At 33.7% G+C, this 16,555-nt stretch overlaps 6 protein-coding genes across 9 annotated transcripts; 3 read left to right on the top strand and 3 right to left on the bottom strand.

Moving 5' to 3' along the window:
* Positions 1–53: 53 nt before the first annotated feature.
* LOC122398365 (F-box only protein 42) lies at positions 54–2,413 on the bottom strand. Its single transcript, XM_043398148.1, has 7 exons — positions 2,027–2,413; positions 1,604–1,947; positions 1,352–1,518; positions 1,140–1,270; positions 931–1,070; positions 691–824; positions 54–621 (listed from the first exon to the last, which is right to left on the bottom strand). Exons 1-7 carry the CDS (start codon positions 2,148–2,150, stop codon positions 75–77), a joined length of 1,587 nt encoding a protein of 528 aa, XP_043254083.1. The 5' UTR covers positions 2,151–2,413; the 3' UTR covers positions 54–74.
* Positions 2,414–3,474: 1,061 nt separating this feature from the next.
* LOC122398353 (basic salivary proline-rich protein 1-like) lies at positions 3,475–7,261 on the top strand. 4 transcript variants are annotated; one of them, XM_043398120.1, is made up of 7 exons: positions 3,478–3,591; positions 3,715–3,798; positions 4,042–4,118; positions 4,201–4,282; positions 4,375–4,585; positions 4,694–5,925; positions 6,059–7,261. In XM_043398120.1, the coding sequence occupies exons 2-7, from the start codon at positions 3,739–3,741 to the stop codon at positions 6,266–6,268; spliced, it is 1,872 nt and encodes a 623-aa protein (XP_043254055.1). In that variant the 5' UTR covers positions 3,478–3,591; positions 3,715–3,738; the 3' UTR covers positions 6,269–7,261. The 4 variants fall into 4 exon arrangements, with proteins under 4 accessions (XP_043254053.1, XP_043254056.1, XP_043254055.1 ...); XM_043398119.1 differs by having other exon boundaries at positions 3,488–3,591; positions 3,678–3,798; XM_043398118.1 differs by having other exon boundaries at positions 3,475–3,798.
* A 6-nt stretch (positions 7,262–7,267) lies between these two features.
* Positions 7,268–14,438, bottom strand: LOC122398368 (protein O-glucosyltransferase 2-like). The gene is made up of 8 exons (XM_043398154.1): positions 14,414–14,438; positions 9,575–9,820; positions 9,264–9,475; positions 8,981–9,192; positions 8,666–8,910; positions 8,346–8,583; positions 7,975–8,274; positions 7,268–7,883 (listed from the first exon to the last, which is right to left on the bottom strand). The coding sequence occupies exons 2-8, from the start codon at positions 9,811–9,813 to the stop codon at positions 7,764–7,766; spliced, it is 1,566 nt and encodes a 521-aa protein (XP_043254089.1). The 5' UTR covers positions 9,814–9,820; positions 14,414–14,438; the 3' UTR covers positions 7,268–7,763.
* Positions 10,455–12,308, top strand: LOC122398390 (copper chaperone for superoxide dismutase). Its single transcript, XM_043398193.1, has 7 exons — positions 10,455–10,700; positions 10,769–10,967; positions 11,057–11,246; positions 11,321–11,387; positions 11,466–11,647; positions 11,732–11,874; positions 12,152–12,308. The coding sequence occupies exons 1-7, from the start codon at positions 10,686–10,688 to the stop codon at positions 12,160–12,162; spliced, it is 807 nt and encodes a 268-aa protein (XP_043254128.1). The 5' UTR covers positions 10,455–10,685; the 3' UTR covers positions 12,163–12,308.
* On the bottom strand, positions 12,758–13,775 carry LOC122398395 (jerky protein homolog-like). Its single transcript, XM_043398200.1, has one exon. It carries the CDS (start codon positions 13,522–13,524, stop codon positions 12,817–12,819), a length of 708 nt encoding a protein of 235 aa, XP_043254135.1. The 5' UTR covers positions 13,525–13,775; the 3' UTR covers positions 12,758–12,816.
* On the top strand, positions 14,212–16,347 carry LOC122398394 (survival of motor neuron-related-splicing factor 30). Its single transcript, XM_043398199.1, has 5 exons — positions 14,212–14,383; positions 14,508–14,731; positions 15,083–15,232; positions 15,680–15,830; positions 15,906–16,347. The coding sequence occupies exons 1-5, from the start codon at positions 14,345–14,347 to the stop codon at positions 16,047–16,049; spliced, it is 708 nt and encodes a 235-aa protein (XP_043254134.1). The 5' UTR covers positions 14,212–14,344; the 3' UTR covers positions 16,050–16,347.
* The last annotated feature ends 208 nt before the right edge of the window (positions 16,348–16,555 follow it).

The following is a 16,555-nucleotide window of genomic DNA, read 5'->3' as shown; positions in this document are numbered from 1 at the left end:
ATTCAATGCAACACTAACAAAATGAAAACATTTTCCATCGAATATGAAAATGCATTAATTGCTATTACGATATATTAAATAACATATCTCGGCGGATTTATAAAATGGAGATCATTATAGACTTCAGATTCATCCATAACAGGGTGACTTTGTAAAAATGTCTGTTCCTTACGTATGCCCCCAAACACTATCAATTCACCGCGACCCGGTACAAGCGAATAAAGTATTCTTTCATCGGGACCAGATTGATTATTATGCTTCAAAGGAATCCACGAAGCTGTACACTCATCGTGTAGAACGTTAGTAATATCTAATACAAATATAGATAGTGTGTTTCCCGTTTTCTTCACAGTTTTCGATTGTGTTCTTCGATTTCTAATTCTTTCCTCCATTCTCCGAAGCGATTCTAATTGACGTTGTCGGTTACTGTTCGAACCGCTACGAACCGGTTCATCGCGAAAAGCAGCCATGCTTAATACATTATCATTGCATAATGTTAAACTTTTTGTAAAACTAGGAGCGTGAGACGAAGAATGTGCATTTTGCATAGAAGCTCTTGAAAATGATCCATGCCGACCATTAACGTTTACCTCTCTGTCAGTATAAGATACGTTCCCTTGTCTGAAAACGTACGATTATACATTTCTATAATTTTTGCTTGACGTCGATAATCAATTGAATTGTACAAACCTTTCTTGTAAAGGGGCTGGATCGGTTTGCAATGATGTTGTCCTTTGACCAGTAACATTTCTTAGTGATATATTCACATCATTCGGTTTTTTCTGGCATTTGTTTATACTAAGAACGATAACGTAATTTCCCACCTATTAAATTAGAAAATCATAAATAGCAAATAGCAGCATATTACAAATCCCTTGTTATTTTATATTTTGATTGCATGGTATAATTAACAAAATTTTAAGTTTTTACCTTACATGCCTGATGATACCAAATACGTGCCGGTGCCCATTTTGTATTGTGCATATTTACTTTTTTCCATGTCCAAGATGTGCCTTCCATTTTTAGTAACCAAGCGTCGTTCATAGCAACATTAGGACCAGCACAACCTCCTAATTTTCCAAATATTTAAATTCGTTTAAAAATATTATATTGTAATAGAACATTTGCAAAATTCTCACCTAGCACGAGAAGATGGTTGTCGCCAAGCTCAATTTGAGATTGACCATAACGTGGTTCTGGTTTTAAGTTTGATGTAGCTTGCTTGTGCCAACTATACGAATCCAAATTCAAACACCACACGTCATTGGATCTACCTCAAAGTAACATGATGTTTTTGTTACAAAATCAAATTAAAATGCCAAGACAAATTCAGTATTTTATAATATATTACCTATCAAAAAATATGCTACCCATTATACCACCAAAAACAATCATATAATTTTTGTGAATCGACGCTGAATGTGCTGCTGTAGGTGGAGGCTTTTCCAATGTATCTACAGCAATCCATTTATTAGATTCTACAGAGTATACATGTAATTCATTGAATAGTTTTGATTGCTGGAAACAAACGATGTATAGCAAAGCATTTGGATAATCAATGTTCTACTGTATTCTTATTATTGATCACTTTAAATGTATGTACCTGGTGTAAGGAATATGGCGATGGAAGAGACCACCCGCCAAATAAAATAAAGCCTTTTTTGTAATATAGCATAGTGGCACAAGCCTTGGGCGATGGGTAACTTCCCATAGTGATTAATCTCACCCATGTTCTTGTGGCCAAATCTAATCGCCATAAGTCATTAAATGTTGTACATGTGGCTGTACATCCTCCAAAGACATACATGAAATTTTCATACGTGCAAGCAGAATGCGAGTGTCTCTTTCCTATAGTAGGCATCCAATGTTTAGATGGCCAGGAACACCAAAGCAATGATCCATAAGCAACAGATTTATGGAAATGCGCTCTGTTACGTTGTAATACATCTATCATAGAAAATAAAAATTTCACTGCTTCTTGTAGAGGCATAGAAAGTAGAAAAGTATACTAAAAAATTTAACATACTTTTGGTAGCATGGAACCATCTTTTAGACACAAGCTTACATTCTTGAAGATCTTTATAAGGCGGAATCAAACTTAAAATATATTCCAATAGCACGTCTGGCAAGTCATCGATCTTACACTCCATTTTACATTAAATATCTGTACTAAATGCGTTATACTATTAAATAACTACACTACCTTCAATCTTTTAATTGTCAAGCCAAAGCGATTTTATTATCTTAGGCGATCGAAAGTCATGTTTCATCAACATCACTTTCTAACTGTTCTGACAATTCGAGAAACCTTCGATGTTTGCGCGAAACGAATTTTACGTTTCTCCATCACATAACAGGTACTTATATTTATTGTAGATAGGTTATTTATATAACCTATTACCGAAAACCTCTCCAGGCTGCGAATCAACACTAGAGATGTATTATATGATGTAGAGCGTAGTTCACCCTATCACGTGATACCGGTCAAACGATGTTTTAATAAGAGCAAAATTCAAAGTGATCAACACTTATACAGGCAACCGGAAATTGATATTATTATTCGAGGCATATAACGCGGGTAATTTGGTAGGTAGAGATTTTTGGAGATTTTTGATAAAAAATGAAAGGGCCATTAAACTAAAAATATTTCATTCCATAACCAATTATCAACTCTTTGTCTAAAAACGTACATTCTTTGGTATTTTCTGTTTTTAAGGGACAGTTTTGTGAGTTCGTAATTCTAACAAGATCATCAGTTTCCATTCCTTAGAACTTGAATGAAAGTTGGAAATTATTCGAAATACGAAAGAATCGATCAATGCCGAATTGGGATGAAACAATTAGGCCAAAGACTTATAGCACGGCTAACTCCAGTATTAGTCATGCTGAACGAGAAACAATAAAACCATGAGAGTCTCATTTTGCATCTGATAGAAAGATTTCATTTGTCTATCCAATGCAAATTAACCGATTCACTGTGGTGTGTGCAAACTTTTATATTTTATGCTATGGCAAATCGGTCATTTGCTAAATCAATTATTTCACCATCTCGTGTAATCGTCACATTTAGGAACACGACCCTGAATTCCCCTTAAACAGCAAGAATTAATGACCGTGCATAATAAAAAGTAAAATACAGAACGTTCATTTTTTTATTAATAGCAATGAAAATAAGAAGTTACATTGTTTAATAAAACAACGGAAACTTCTAATTATCAAATTTTTTCATAAAGCGAATGCCAATTGAATCTTATACTTTCGAAACCAGAATTGGTATCATTAGTTAAAATAGTCTGAAATTTTTTAATTTTATTTCATTATTTTTAACATTCCCATAACGTCTCTAATCGACTCTCATAAATAAATTAATAAGGGGTTTTGAGTTTTTATTACCGTGTCGTCGTATATATGCGTTTTGCCATAATAGTTCGCACATTTGCCACACGATACGCTCTTTTCCCAAGCTTTCTATTTTAGAAGTGGACAGCCACCATCTTTTATTTGTAAAGTTAGAAATTTTGCGAAGCAATCGCTAGTTACGATTCGCTATATTTAGAATATCGAAGAAAGACTATTGGATCGGAGAAACCTGTAAGTTTTTATGGCATCGAAAGACGCGTTTATTTGATACCTTTTCGAATGGGAAAATTACTTCAAAAAGTTTCAAATGCGTATAGCGACTTCATAAATGAAAATAAACTACACCTGCTGCAGATATTTAACGAGAAATATAAAAATATGTCCGTGACCTTTGCTCAACGTGGTAGGCCATCACCAAATCCTGCCCAAATACAGAAGGTAATATTGTGTATCATTATTCATACTGTAATATATTCTTTGTCTCTGCATATATTCTCATTGTACATTTTATTGATATTTAGTGAAATGATGTCATATAAAAAAAAATCATAACATTACTGTTAGTAGATTGTTAGCTAAAAACAACTTATACATCCATTCTTTCACTGGGTGTATAAAGAGAAAGATTAGTGTTCGATTCGGATAAACATGAGATTTATATAAAGAAATGTATTTGCATAGGTGCTTGATGAAAATAGCCAGCTTATACAAACGATACAAGAATATCAGAATAAAGGGAAAGCGCAAGAATGCGTACAGTAAGTCAAATTTGTTTAAAAAAATGTTCAGAAACATTCATTGTTATGCTGCAGGTCTATTTATTGTGCAATTTCTTTATAGGTATCAACAGATATTACACCGTAACTTAGTATACTTAGCATCCATCGCTGATGCGAATCAAAATTTGCAAACATTATTACCAGTAAGAAATATTCTCATATATAATTTAAAACATACATTATTTATTATTATGAATTTGAAATAAGGTATCCATATTTTTGTGTTTATGATAAGCCACCACAAGTAATACCTAATGGTCCTCAACATGGTATGATGAATCCGCAAGGCCTTCCAACTCCTTCTACAGGATCAGCTGGACCTGTAGGAGAGATGCCTCCAAACAGTCAGCCAACTATACCAATGTCAAGTTTTAATCAAGGACAGCCAATGTCACAGGGTGGATATCGTGGGCCTGTTATGCCTGGGCAAGGGCCTGCTATAAATAGTATGTTATATTTAAATTGAATATCCCTAAGTTAAATATAAGTTTTAATATTAATGTTTTAAGCGAATTGTATTATATCTTAGTAATACATTTTTTGTTTTTTTGTAGGACCACCTACTGCACCTGGACCACAACAATTCAGAGGACCTCAAGGTTATCCTCAACAACCTCCCCAACAAGGTTATCCTGCTCAATACGCTAATCAAAGTCCTGGCTCCAACTATCCAGGACCACAAGGATCAGCATATACTCCAGGACAACCCAATCAATATGGACCACCAAATGCTTCTCAACAACAAGGATACAACGCATCGGCACAACCGAATTATGGTCCTCCAAATACTGTAAATAGCTATGGTCCTCAACCGGGTGGATATCCACCACCAGGAGCGACTCAGCCTCCCACCGGATATGGTCCGCCTCCACCTAACCAACAAGGCTATCCGCCTACTAATCCTTCCCAGCAGAACTTTCCATCAAGTGGTCAGCAACAACAACCAGGGCAATATGGTAGTCCTAGCCCACAACCAAATTACCAACAGCCTCCATCCCAGGCTCCGCCTCAAAACGCATACGGAGGCGGTCAGCCTGGAAGTTATCCTCCTCCTTCTTCTCAAGCATATGCAAATAACGTTCCACCTCAGAACTATCCAGCTCCCCCTTCATCTAGCACTGCTCAGCCTCCGCAACCTGGATCTCAACAGAATACTGGCCCCCAGCCTAATTATGGTAATCAGCCAAGTCCTGGTCCTAGTGCAACACAATACGGACCAGCTTCTACATCTCCTCCGTTCAGTACTGCCTCTGCCAGTGGAGTCAATACTTATGCTCAAAGCAGCCAACCTACGAGTACACCATCTGCTTCGACTCAAACTTATCCACCGAGCACTGGTCCGCCACCGACTTCACAAGGTGGAAACTATGCCCCGTCTGTTCCCAATCCTTCCGGATATCCTGTGCATCAGACGCCTCATCCAACATCGCATCCACCACACCAACCGCCGCATCAGTCTCCTCATCAACCACCACATGCTCCCCATCAATCGCCTCATCAACCATCTCATCCGTCGTCTCATCAACCTCCCACCCATCAACCGCCCTCGCATCAACCTCCTTCGCATCAGTCGCCACATCAACCGCAACAGTCTCAACAGCAATCTCAAACACCACTGCAGTCGCAACAACAACAATCTCAAAGCCCTACCCCCAGTGGATTTCAACCACCATCCGCACCTCCGCAGGGCCCTGCTCCACCTCCAGGTCCACAACCGCAACCTGGATACGGACCAGCTACTACGCAGACATATGTGCCTCCAATGCCGGGTAGTGGACAGCCACAGGTATTATTAGTTTAAAAATAAATACACTTATTTACCCATTCATACCTGTAATTAAAAACTAATCAAAATATATAGATTAGTGGAAGTCCATTATTCGCTGAATGATGCGTTTTAAATTCTATATATTTTCCAGGTGTATAGCCCTCATCCACCACAAGGTGGACATTACGGACATCCGCAATATCCTCCTCAGGGTTATCAACCGCCACAGCCAGGACAGGGATATCCTCAATACCCGCCACGACCACCTGGCGGTGGTCACATGCCTCCCCCGCCTGGATCTCAAGGACCTCCTCCACCAAATCAATACGGAGGCTACGGATATCAACCACCTCCACAATAGAGTATATTAATGTAAATTCATATAGTATTCACTCTAATATAGATGGTTTAATTGCAAGTTTGGAACAAATGGTATATCAAATTTTAATTTAATTCTTATTAGCGTATCGTCCAGTGTTATGTAACGTGGTAAATAATAGAGAATTATATATAAATAAGGAAAGGTATTGCTAAAATGTCGTCAGATTTATAAAAATCGTTTAGAATTTTTTTTTCCCAATAATGCTTGTTCTTCTCGAATATGATACACAGATTAATGTTATCGAAAACACTTTTCTTACTAAATAATAATTTCTATCAAATGTATATCATATACCACGTGGTCCAAATAAAATATTATAAGATGTTTTTTCAGAAACCAACGAAGAAACCATAGATAATTTTTCTTTTTTATTTAAATGGTTCGAAGGAGCGGGAGGGAATAATCGAATGAAAAATGTAATTCTTCCAAGCACAAAAGTTTCTAAATAGAATCGAAATAGCTTAGAATACTTGCCCTTAAACGTATTCGTCGAATCGATTTTAATTTGTTGTCATAATCATCTCAAAAGGATTTGTTCCCCTGGACCATTCAATTAAAAAAATGAAGTTGATATCTTCATTGGTTTAACCACATGGTATACGTATTTTAATCGGTTTAAAGACTTCAAAGTTCAATCTTTGAAAATTTTATTTTATTAAATGTAACGACATTCTAAAGCAATTTCTGTGTTTTTAATAACATTTTAGAACTATTCGATTAGATTATCGAAGTTTCAGTTTCGTATATCTAGTATATTTGTATTCCATATTCGTATACGTATACAGTCATTTTTATGTAATCATACTTCGTACGTTAAGGAAACTGAATCTTTATTATTTAAATTTGACAGACACTGGTTTATAAAGCACTTAACAACGTGCATTAACTGCTTGGATATTGGTTGTATATAATTCAGCATAAATGTATTTATCATACTGAGATAGAATGTATGAAACAAGGTACATAATGTACCAACTATTTACAGCTTCCAATATACACGTTTGCCTTAGAATTAATTTTATATTTACTTATCTAATTTTATATTTTCTTGATTGTCATTAAAAGATTCATGAATTTACAAATTGATTATTATCTTTTCCTTCGAAAATTCTTTTGGTTCGCGCACATGTAAATAAATTTTTCAATTCATAATTCATTTTAAAATTGCTTTATTCCAAATGGTTATTACTTACAACTTATAACTGTATTTGCTATAAATTACGAAACATAAATAGAAAAGTATCTTATAAATTTATACTTTCAAACGGTAAAACTCAAAGTAGCGTTTGTTAATAGTCGAATAACGTTCAAATGCTTTAAATCCAATCTTCGTTTTTCGTTTATTATTCACTGCATAACAGCATTATGTACAAAAAGTATATAAAGGTAAAAAACCGACAAACATTATTTTTGCATATACAGCTTATAAAAAATCAAATTGTATTATTAGAATCTTTAAAAAATACTGCAAAAACTAGAGCTCTTCTTTGAATTTTGCATTATCGTTGTAACATTTACAAGAATGTTTAGATTGCAGCACTTCTTCCATGTTATCCAGTACCTTAACTTTACTCTTTAAGCGTTTACTCCATTCCTAAAATGTAAAAAATCATGTTACTCTATGATATGTATTTAAAAAGAATAAATGAAGTTGAATCTCTCTAATTTTTAATAAAAACTCTTACGTCGAATAAAGCTACGTGATAACACAACACATCGCGTGCTAGCAAGTTGTCCCTTGCAAATTGTCTAGCATGCTTCGCAATTTGCGACGCTTCTTTATCGTGCCCTTTTGCCCACACGATCTTTTCAACAAGATCGGACAAATCTTTTTTTACAGGCACATAGTGTTTCCCAGGTACAAGATCATTGTAAAAGAATTCATAATACTTCGAGTTCTGTTTCAGTACTAAGGAATCCCCAGCGAGCAGATACGGAAATCGATATGCAGCTACCGTACCATCGATATTCAACTGATATTTGTACTGCACAAATGTTAACAATGTACTTGTAATTCAATTTATTAAAATTACGCGATATATATATCTATCTTTACCTTAAAAAAATTAAAGAAAGATATATGGCTTTGCCCAGGACCATACTTATCCATTTCGTCTTTAAAGAAGAAGAAATTAGTGATCGACACGTTAAATAAATCGGGATGTTTTCGAGAAATATCGATTAGATCTAGTCGTTCTCTACAAGAATCGCGACCACGCCAAAATACTTTTTCTATCTTTTCTTCCCATGGAGTGTCTGTATTACCTTGCACAGATAGCATGTCTAACGTTACCCTGTTTAATATATAATATCATTCAATACATAAATCCTTAGAACATTGTGACCTGATAGTAATAAACGTGATCAAATTAATACTTTTCCATTGCCCTTAAACATGATTCAGTGATGTCATAGGTGGGCATAACAATATCCTTTGTATCGGAAGAGCCACACCAAGAAAAGATGGGATAATTATTGCCCCCTTTTGGAACAAGTGGCCAATCACCCAGATTCACAAAAAATTCAATATCTGGCAAAATGACTTTTCGAACAATAGACAAGAGAGTGGCATCCATAAATATTTTGAAGCCCACATGCTGGCCATAGCATATCCTAAAAATCTTGTTTCACCTAGTTTAATTCAAATACAGTTTTAAGCAATACAATATAGCAGGGTGCTATGATACTTACTTTATTGGATTTGATTACATAATGACAAAGACTGACACTCCCTGGTCGATCGTACGTTTGTACGATGCTCTGACGTATTTTGTTGAAGTCTACATTTACAAAAGGAGCAAGATCCTGATGTATTTGAGAATAATTTTTGGAGCATTCTAAACTTTCTAACCAGTCATTGATAGAAGAGTTTGGACAATAACATTCTTCTTCATAAACTGGACCTAAGTTATTAAATAAAAAATATATAACACTATAGATTTATAGACTGTTATAGATTTATTAAATTTAATACCTTTTGACACCATGGACAAGATTGGTGAATCATGTTGCTTCATCTTAATTTCCAATTTTAAATTGAAACAAGTAGTATGCAATTTGTATCTAACAATAAAACTTCCATCCTTGCAGTCTAAAATTTGGGTCCATACAGGGCATATGTGCCCCAGTGAAGTTTGACCATGTATGTGAACAGTAAATACATCTTTTCCAGGTGATTCTGTTAAACTTAAAAATATTTCAAGCAACTGTTCAGCAAAAGTACAATGTAATTTAAATTCAATGTATTATTTAAAGAAAAGAAAACAAACGTTTTTTAAAACATACTTTTTCCCTTGTAAATCGATAAATTGTAAAAAAATATATCTTGCTCGCATCGTTATTTTATCTGGTTTCAATCCCGGGCCCCAAATTATTGTCTTTGACGGATTTATTTCAACATTTTTGCCTTCTTGACAGACAATCAGTAACAAGAACAATGTAAGTATCATTTTTGTCGTTCGCAATCGAGTACAATGCAAATCGATACACGAAGTGTCCCTGTTGCATAGAATCTTTTCAATCATAACAAATCTATAATTTCATAAAAAAATTCGTTTGTTTAAATATTGTTTTGCTCGAGTTTTATCGATCGTTATCATACGAATGTTTCGATGTACAAAACTTCTTACAGAAATGATTTATTTTTAAATAAATTCAAGGAACAACTAACAGAAACTATCTTAAAGTTAATTACACTTTATTTGGTGGAAAATAAACGTCTGTAAAGTGAAACTACTCGTGACTGTACGGCAGGATCGAAATGGCGGGATACTAAGCCCCGAATAAATACAGATTCGATAAAAGTGATGCACGTTACTGATTACATATTATAATTACGATGTTATAGGGGAAGAATCGATATGAGAAAATATGTAAAAATATCAAATAAGAGATACAGCGGAGTAATGAACGTCTGTTAGAAAATTACGATGTTTTATTTGCACTTTGCAGTCATTTACTTTTTAGCTGAAAAAAGTGTGAAACCGCAACATCGTTTGCAATTTTATTTTCATTCTTTATGAAAATAAAACTGTAATTAATTCTTATAGCATCTTTATTTTCTGTACACTGTACACTGTATTCAAATGTTGATTACTGCTATTGAATTCGATTTAAAATAATTTTAATCGCGTATCCTTCAATGTCAGCCATTCTCTTTTAATATTTTACTTGAAAATTGAGTTAAACATTTGAACAAATGTACAAATTAACGTATATACATTTATAACAGATATATTATCATTGACTTTCTACAATCTTATCGTATGATAGAACATAACCTGAAACCAGTAACGGCAATTCGGCAAATTGAAAGTTCGATTTGAATTCATTTCGCAACGCAGAAAAGTTAATTTATTATCTTACGTTTAAAAAAGTAATATAAGCGGGCATAAAAATGACTACAGCAAAGGTAATTTAGGAAAGTGAATAGAATAATGCGTCGATAAATAATAATTTATATGTATTTTATAATTTTAGATCGAGTTTGCAGTGAACATGACTTGTCAAAAATGCGTTGATGCAGTGCGTAATAGTTTGGCCGGTGTAAATGGAATTGAAAATATTGATATATCGTTGGAAAAGGGAAATGTTGTGATTGAAACTAATTTACCATATTCTATACTCCAAGAAAAAATCGAACAATCTGGAAGGAAAGCTGTTTTGAAAGGATATGGAGGTAAAAAACAACAACGTTTAATGGAACATAAAATATCAATGTAATAATGTTTTACACGATGTAAAGTTTTATGATTGTTTGTGTTGTAGATCATTCTAGTGCTGTAGCAATGTTAGGTGGAAATTCGGGCTATAGTATAAGTAATAATATAATGGGGGTAATAAGATTTGCACAAACTCCCAATGGCTGTGTTATAGATGGTACAGTCGATGGTTTAAGTCCAGGAGAACATGGTATACACATACACGAATGCGGCGATATTTCCAAAGGCTGTGATAGGTAAATACGGACGAGCATCTACTCTTATTTCCTACAATTTTTTACTCTTAACCACTTTTACATTTTACTTTTAGCGTTGGAGAACATTTCAATCCAAATAATACAGTACATGGTGGACCTGATGATGATGTAAATAAACGGGTAAAAATTAAAGCTCTTATTGTTAATATAAATATAAAACATATCATTGATTATTATATTAATATTCGTTATTTATAGCATGTGGGAGATCTTGGGAATATAACAGTAAATAACTTTGGTAGAGCTACTTTTAGAAGAACTGACAAACTCGTAGAAGTACCTGATATAATTGGAAGATCTTTAGTTATAACAGAGAATCCGGATGATTTGGGGAAAGGAAATTGTCCGGAATCTAAAATACATGGAAATAGTGGGAATAGGTAAAAATTTCCATTACATTCATAGGAATAATGTAGTAATTATGCCTAGCTTACGGTATTTTAAATTTATTTAAAATATTTTAGAGTGGCTTGTGGTATTATTGCTCGTTCGTCTAGTTTGTTTCAAAATACAAAAAAAATTTGCGCTTGCGACGGAGTTACCCTATGGGACGAAAGGGACAAAGTACTTTTAAATAAACAGGAGTCTAGTGATTATTCTAGAGCAAGTAATACATGTATTGCATTTTAAATCTTTTAGTAACTTTACACTACGATAGAAAATATAACAGTCTAGTCATGTTTATATAGTTCGAATATTAATTTTTTGTTGCATGTTTTCTACAAATATATGTTGTAATTATTTGTTTATTTAAAAAAAAAAAAAAATAGTAACAGATTTGGTTATATATAATTTATGAATTACATTTCATTTACAATTTATGTAACAATTTATTTACATAATTAATCCTTTTTAATAAAACCCTGCATTTTCTCCTTTTTCAGCAAAATTGTAAATAATATCAAGAAAACAGATTGAATTTAAAAAAAAATGAAACACATGAATCATTCCAGTAAAGTATCGTATGTATACCATAGATACATTATTAGATACTTTACATTGTTTAATAATTTATATCGGGCTTTAATTTACCTATTTTTACAATGTGTTATTATATTTTTGTATGGTTGTAAAAATAAAGAGTTGTTAATGTAACGATCCATCATTATATAACTTATCAAAAGCTTACATCGGTTATGCATAAAATATTTAAAGGGAAATGAAACTCTGGGCAAAGAAATTATAAAAGAGAAGACTGAAGTTGTTTTTAAATGTAATTTATTTATCATAATATTATCTATTAATCACAATAACTGTCAATCTCAGTGTAAACAATTGTCCAAAATAATGCGAACATTTAAAAAACGTATATGGATTAATAAAGCCATAGCGTAATATATCGATGTAAATATATATGTATATAATTTTTTTTACAGACGATTCGTATAAATCTTTTAACTATAAATAAATAATAATGTAATATATAAATAATAACTGTAACCACGGATGTAAAAAATGTCTAAAACCATTCAGAAAATATTTCACTGTCCGTTCAAATTATCTAACTAATTTCAATACATGATTGGTATTGCATTTGTGTTATTAGGTTTTAAAACACTTTTTTACTTTTTCCAATTATCAAAACTGGAAGTTGGTGGCATCCGGTAGCATTTCCACAGAGGAGAGTTGCAACATGATCTTTACTAATTTTGCAACTTGGTACTGTTCTTTCGTGCCGGGAAGCTGAAGTTTTCTGCGACAATGCTTTACACGATATACTTGTTTCATCAATGTTACATGCATTTTGTAACGCACAGCCCTTCTCGATTAAAAACTTATGAAGGTCCGTGGTCAAGCTTTCTGTAGCAATGTTGCTTGTTGAAAGTTTCTCCCCCGAGACATTTAATTCTCTGATACCGTGCCGCGATTTAAATTTTTCTAACCAACCACTGCTTGCTTTAAAGTTCGGGTTTCCCTTTAGTTTTTCATTAAATTCTAATGCCTTTTCACACAGAATCGGTCCAGATATTGGCACACCTTTGTCTCTGTTTTGTAGAAACCATTGAAACACGGCGTCGTCTACATTTTTATTCTTTGGCACCATTAAACTTTTTCTAGTGGTAGAAACATCTAAAGAATCTGCCTGAAGTAAATAATTCTCAATGGCACATTTTTGATTTTTGATGCCAGTGATCGTGGCTTTCCCGATGCCATAGATTTTGGCTAATTTTGCGGCACTCTCGCCATTTTCCAACTTTTGAATTATCTCGTGTTTTGTTTTTATACTCAACACTACACGTTTCCGTTTTGACGCCATTATTGTTGGAGTAAGTGGCAGGTCAAATGCGAGGAAATCTTTCAGGCGATATAACGAATGTATTTAACATTAATTTAACACATGTTATAATGTAATTTTCGAACTATTGTACACTTCTCTAAATTTATCAACTCACACAGTTATTCTTTATTCTTTTCTGTTATACATGTACAAGTCAGTCGCAGCCAGAATTGTACACTAAATAATAAAAAGATATTTGATTCGATAACGAAGTTTAAGAATGATTTGGAAAAAAAAATGTATTTTTATCTATTGTTTAGTAATATCAAAAGAAACGAAATTTCTCAAACGTAAAAAAGATTATGTTGCTGCGATTCAGTCTGGAAAACATCTCGCAGCTAAAATCATGCGTCTGCAGAAAATCGTTTAAAAGTTTTTCTCATATTATCGAATTTATAAATGAAAATAGAGATTTTGAGAATCGTAATATTTTTTCCCTCGAAAATTTCAAGCAGACAACGTCTTGCCCGCTCATTCGAATTCTGTGTCTAGCGATCGAACGGATCTCTCGAAAAATAATTATGTTTCACGGGTAAAAAAGCGACGTACTTTAATACGGTTTGTTTTAACATGTTAGTATCAGTAAAATTTGCGAACCTTTACCATTTTCTAATTTGGCGGTATCGGAGCGCCATCTTACGAATTGTTATAAGTTTATCAGATTTGTGTATGTTGAGGGGAGGGTGTTCACCAGTATTCACTTTTACTTGCTTTTCTGACAGTAGTGTTAGGAGAGGAAAGAACGGCTTGTAGACGTTATTTTTGCATTCGTTAACAGGCTGTTGATCCAGCCCTCATCATGGACGATTTACAAAACTACAAACTGCAGCTACAGCAGGTAAAAATATAGTTTTTCGTTTAACCTTACCTAAATGGTGGGAATGGCGAGTCCATTTTTGGCGATCCATTCGTTGTTTATGAAGTTTACAATCGTAAATGGCTTTTACGTTTTACCGATTTAGGTGGAAGCGGCTCTCACTACGGATCCTACTAATGAGGAGCTCCTGAAATTGAAAATTGATCTCGAGGAAGTAATAGAGCTGACACATGATTTAATTAAATCACAACAACAGGAAAAAAGGCAAGCCAATGGCATGGATGCTAAAGATCCTATTTTACTTGCAGTTCTGGCCAATAAATGGAAAGTTGGTGATCAGTGCATGGCACCCTGGAGCGAGGATGGCAAGTAAGTAGTTATCGCGTACAGTGACAAAAATAAGTATCGACACAGAACGGTTTAGCATACTGCGAACCTTGTTGTAATTTTTTAGTATAAATTTCAGCGAGCATATTTAATCAGAATCAATTAACATTGAGATAATGCTATGAACAGGAACTAACAAAGTAATATTACGGGGAAAATGAAATATTTGCAAACGATTTCCTTCGCGTTTCTAACTAGTTTTATTCTGAGAATTGCTCTGTGTCAATACTTATTTATCTAACAAGGAAAGAACTGTATACCTTTAACATTAAGCGATCGATAAAGTCTTGGATGAATTAATAACGTTTTATAGTTGTTATCTATTTTTCTCAGATATTATGAAGCAACCATAGATGCGATCAGTGAGGATGGTGTTGTTAATGTAACTTTTAATGAATACAAAAACACGGATGTCACAATGCTTAGTCAGCTAAAATCAGTAGCCAAAAGGCCAGCATCAGATTGGGCAGATCAGAAGTCGAAGTAAGTTGTTTGTAGTAGTATATATTTATTTTATACATTAGTAGCTTATAATTGACACAATCTCCCTTGCAATTTTGAGCATGTATCAGATTTTGAGGAACATTGTGGGACAAATTTGACAAAAAAACAATGATTACTAATCGTTCATTTCTTTCCTCATTCCTTTATTCCCAATTGGCCATGATAATCACTCCACTGTATGATGTGCCCTGATCTGAAATTCCATTATTGTTCATTTATATCTTGATGTCGCACTGTTCATGTACATCACCGGAACCCAGAAAAAGGTAATAGGCATTTTACAGAATAGTTGGAACTACTAATTATTTTTAATTACAGAATCACTGTCATTTCTCATATTTAAAAATGTTCATATGCCAGTACGTTCTCCAAACAGAAATATACTCTTGGTAATTCTGCGTGTGAGAAATTTATTAAATTTTGCAGAAAAATGCAAGCCGCTGCGGTAGCAGGTTCAGATCCTAACAAGCAAAGAGAATACCTTAAGAAAAAGAAACAAAGAAAGCTCCAACGATTTAAAGAACTTGAAGAGGAACGGGAAATGGAGAAAAACAAATGGCTAGCATTTACAAATAAGGTACTGGTGATTTTAAACCGCTATGAATAAATTGTACTTTTATTAATGTTTTATTTCCTTGTGCTGTACGAACAGTCTTCGAAGAAAGGTGTAATTAAGAAGAGTATATTTGCAACGCCAGAAAATGTAAATGGTCGTGTCGGAATCGGCACGTGCGGTGTAAGCGGTCGGGAAATGACTAAATTCAGCAATGGCGAAAAATGGAGGAGAGGAGCATGAATACTATTGTAAATACACAAATTAATATTTCGTGAAATAGAACTATCAATTATTGTTATATTACACCGATTTCAGTTTTGAAAAGAACTGAAGGAAAAAGTATGTTTTGTGTTGAGAGAATGTTTCAACAGAGCACATGGCCGAAGAGTGTGTAGCTGTATTTTCAAATTGTGCATAGATATTATGTTACGAAGGAACGATGACCTCGATAAATCCTGAAGTTATCTGGATTTTTTACCTTCTTGAAATGTATGATTGTCACGAATGGATGTATTTCTAGATTAATACATTTATGTGGGTATGATTTGTTTGTAATCTATAATTGACATGAATAAATGTATATTTTAAATCCAAATAATCTTCGGATTTGATTAAATATTTTTACGGAATAACAGGAAAGTTTTTGAATAAAATATTTTCTTTCAAAAAAATTTACTTTATAATCATAACACTTGGTTAGAAATACAGAGATGAAGTAATCAACTCCTACTCTAGTTGTAGTAGGT

The sequence above is a fragment of the Colletes gigas genome, unplaced genomic scaffold, assembly GCF_013123115.1.
Source record: "Colletes gigas isolate AHSC1104 unplaced genomic scaffold, ASM1312311v1 Colletes_gigas_Sc00011, whole genome shotgun sequence".
NCBI lineage: Eukaryota > Metazoa > Arthropoda > Insecta > Hymenoptera > Colletidae > Colletes > Colletes gigas.
Note: the sequence above shows the minus strand (reverse complement) of the source record. Positions and strands in the feature narration are given on the sequence as shown.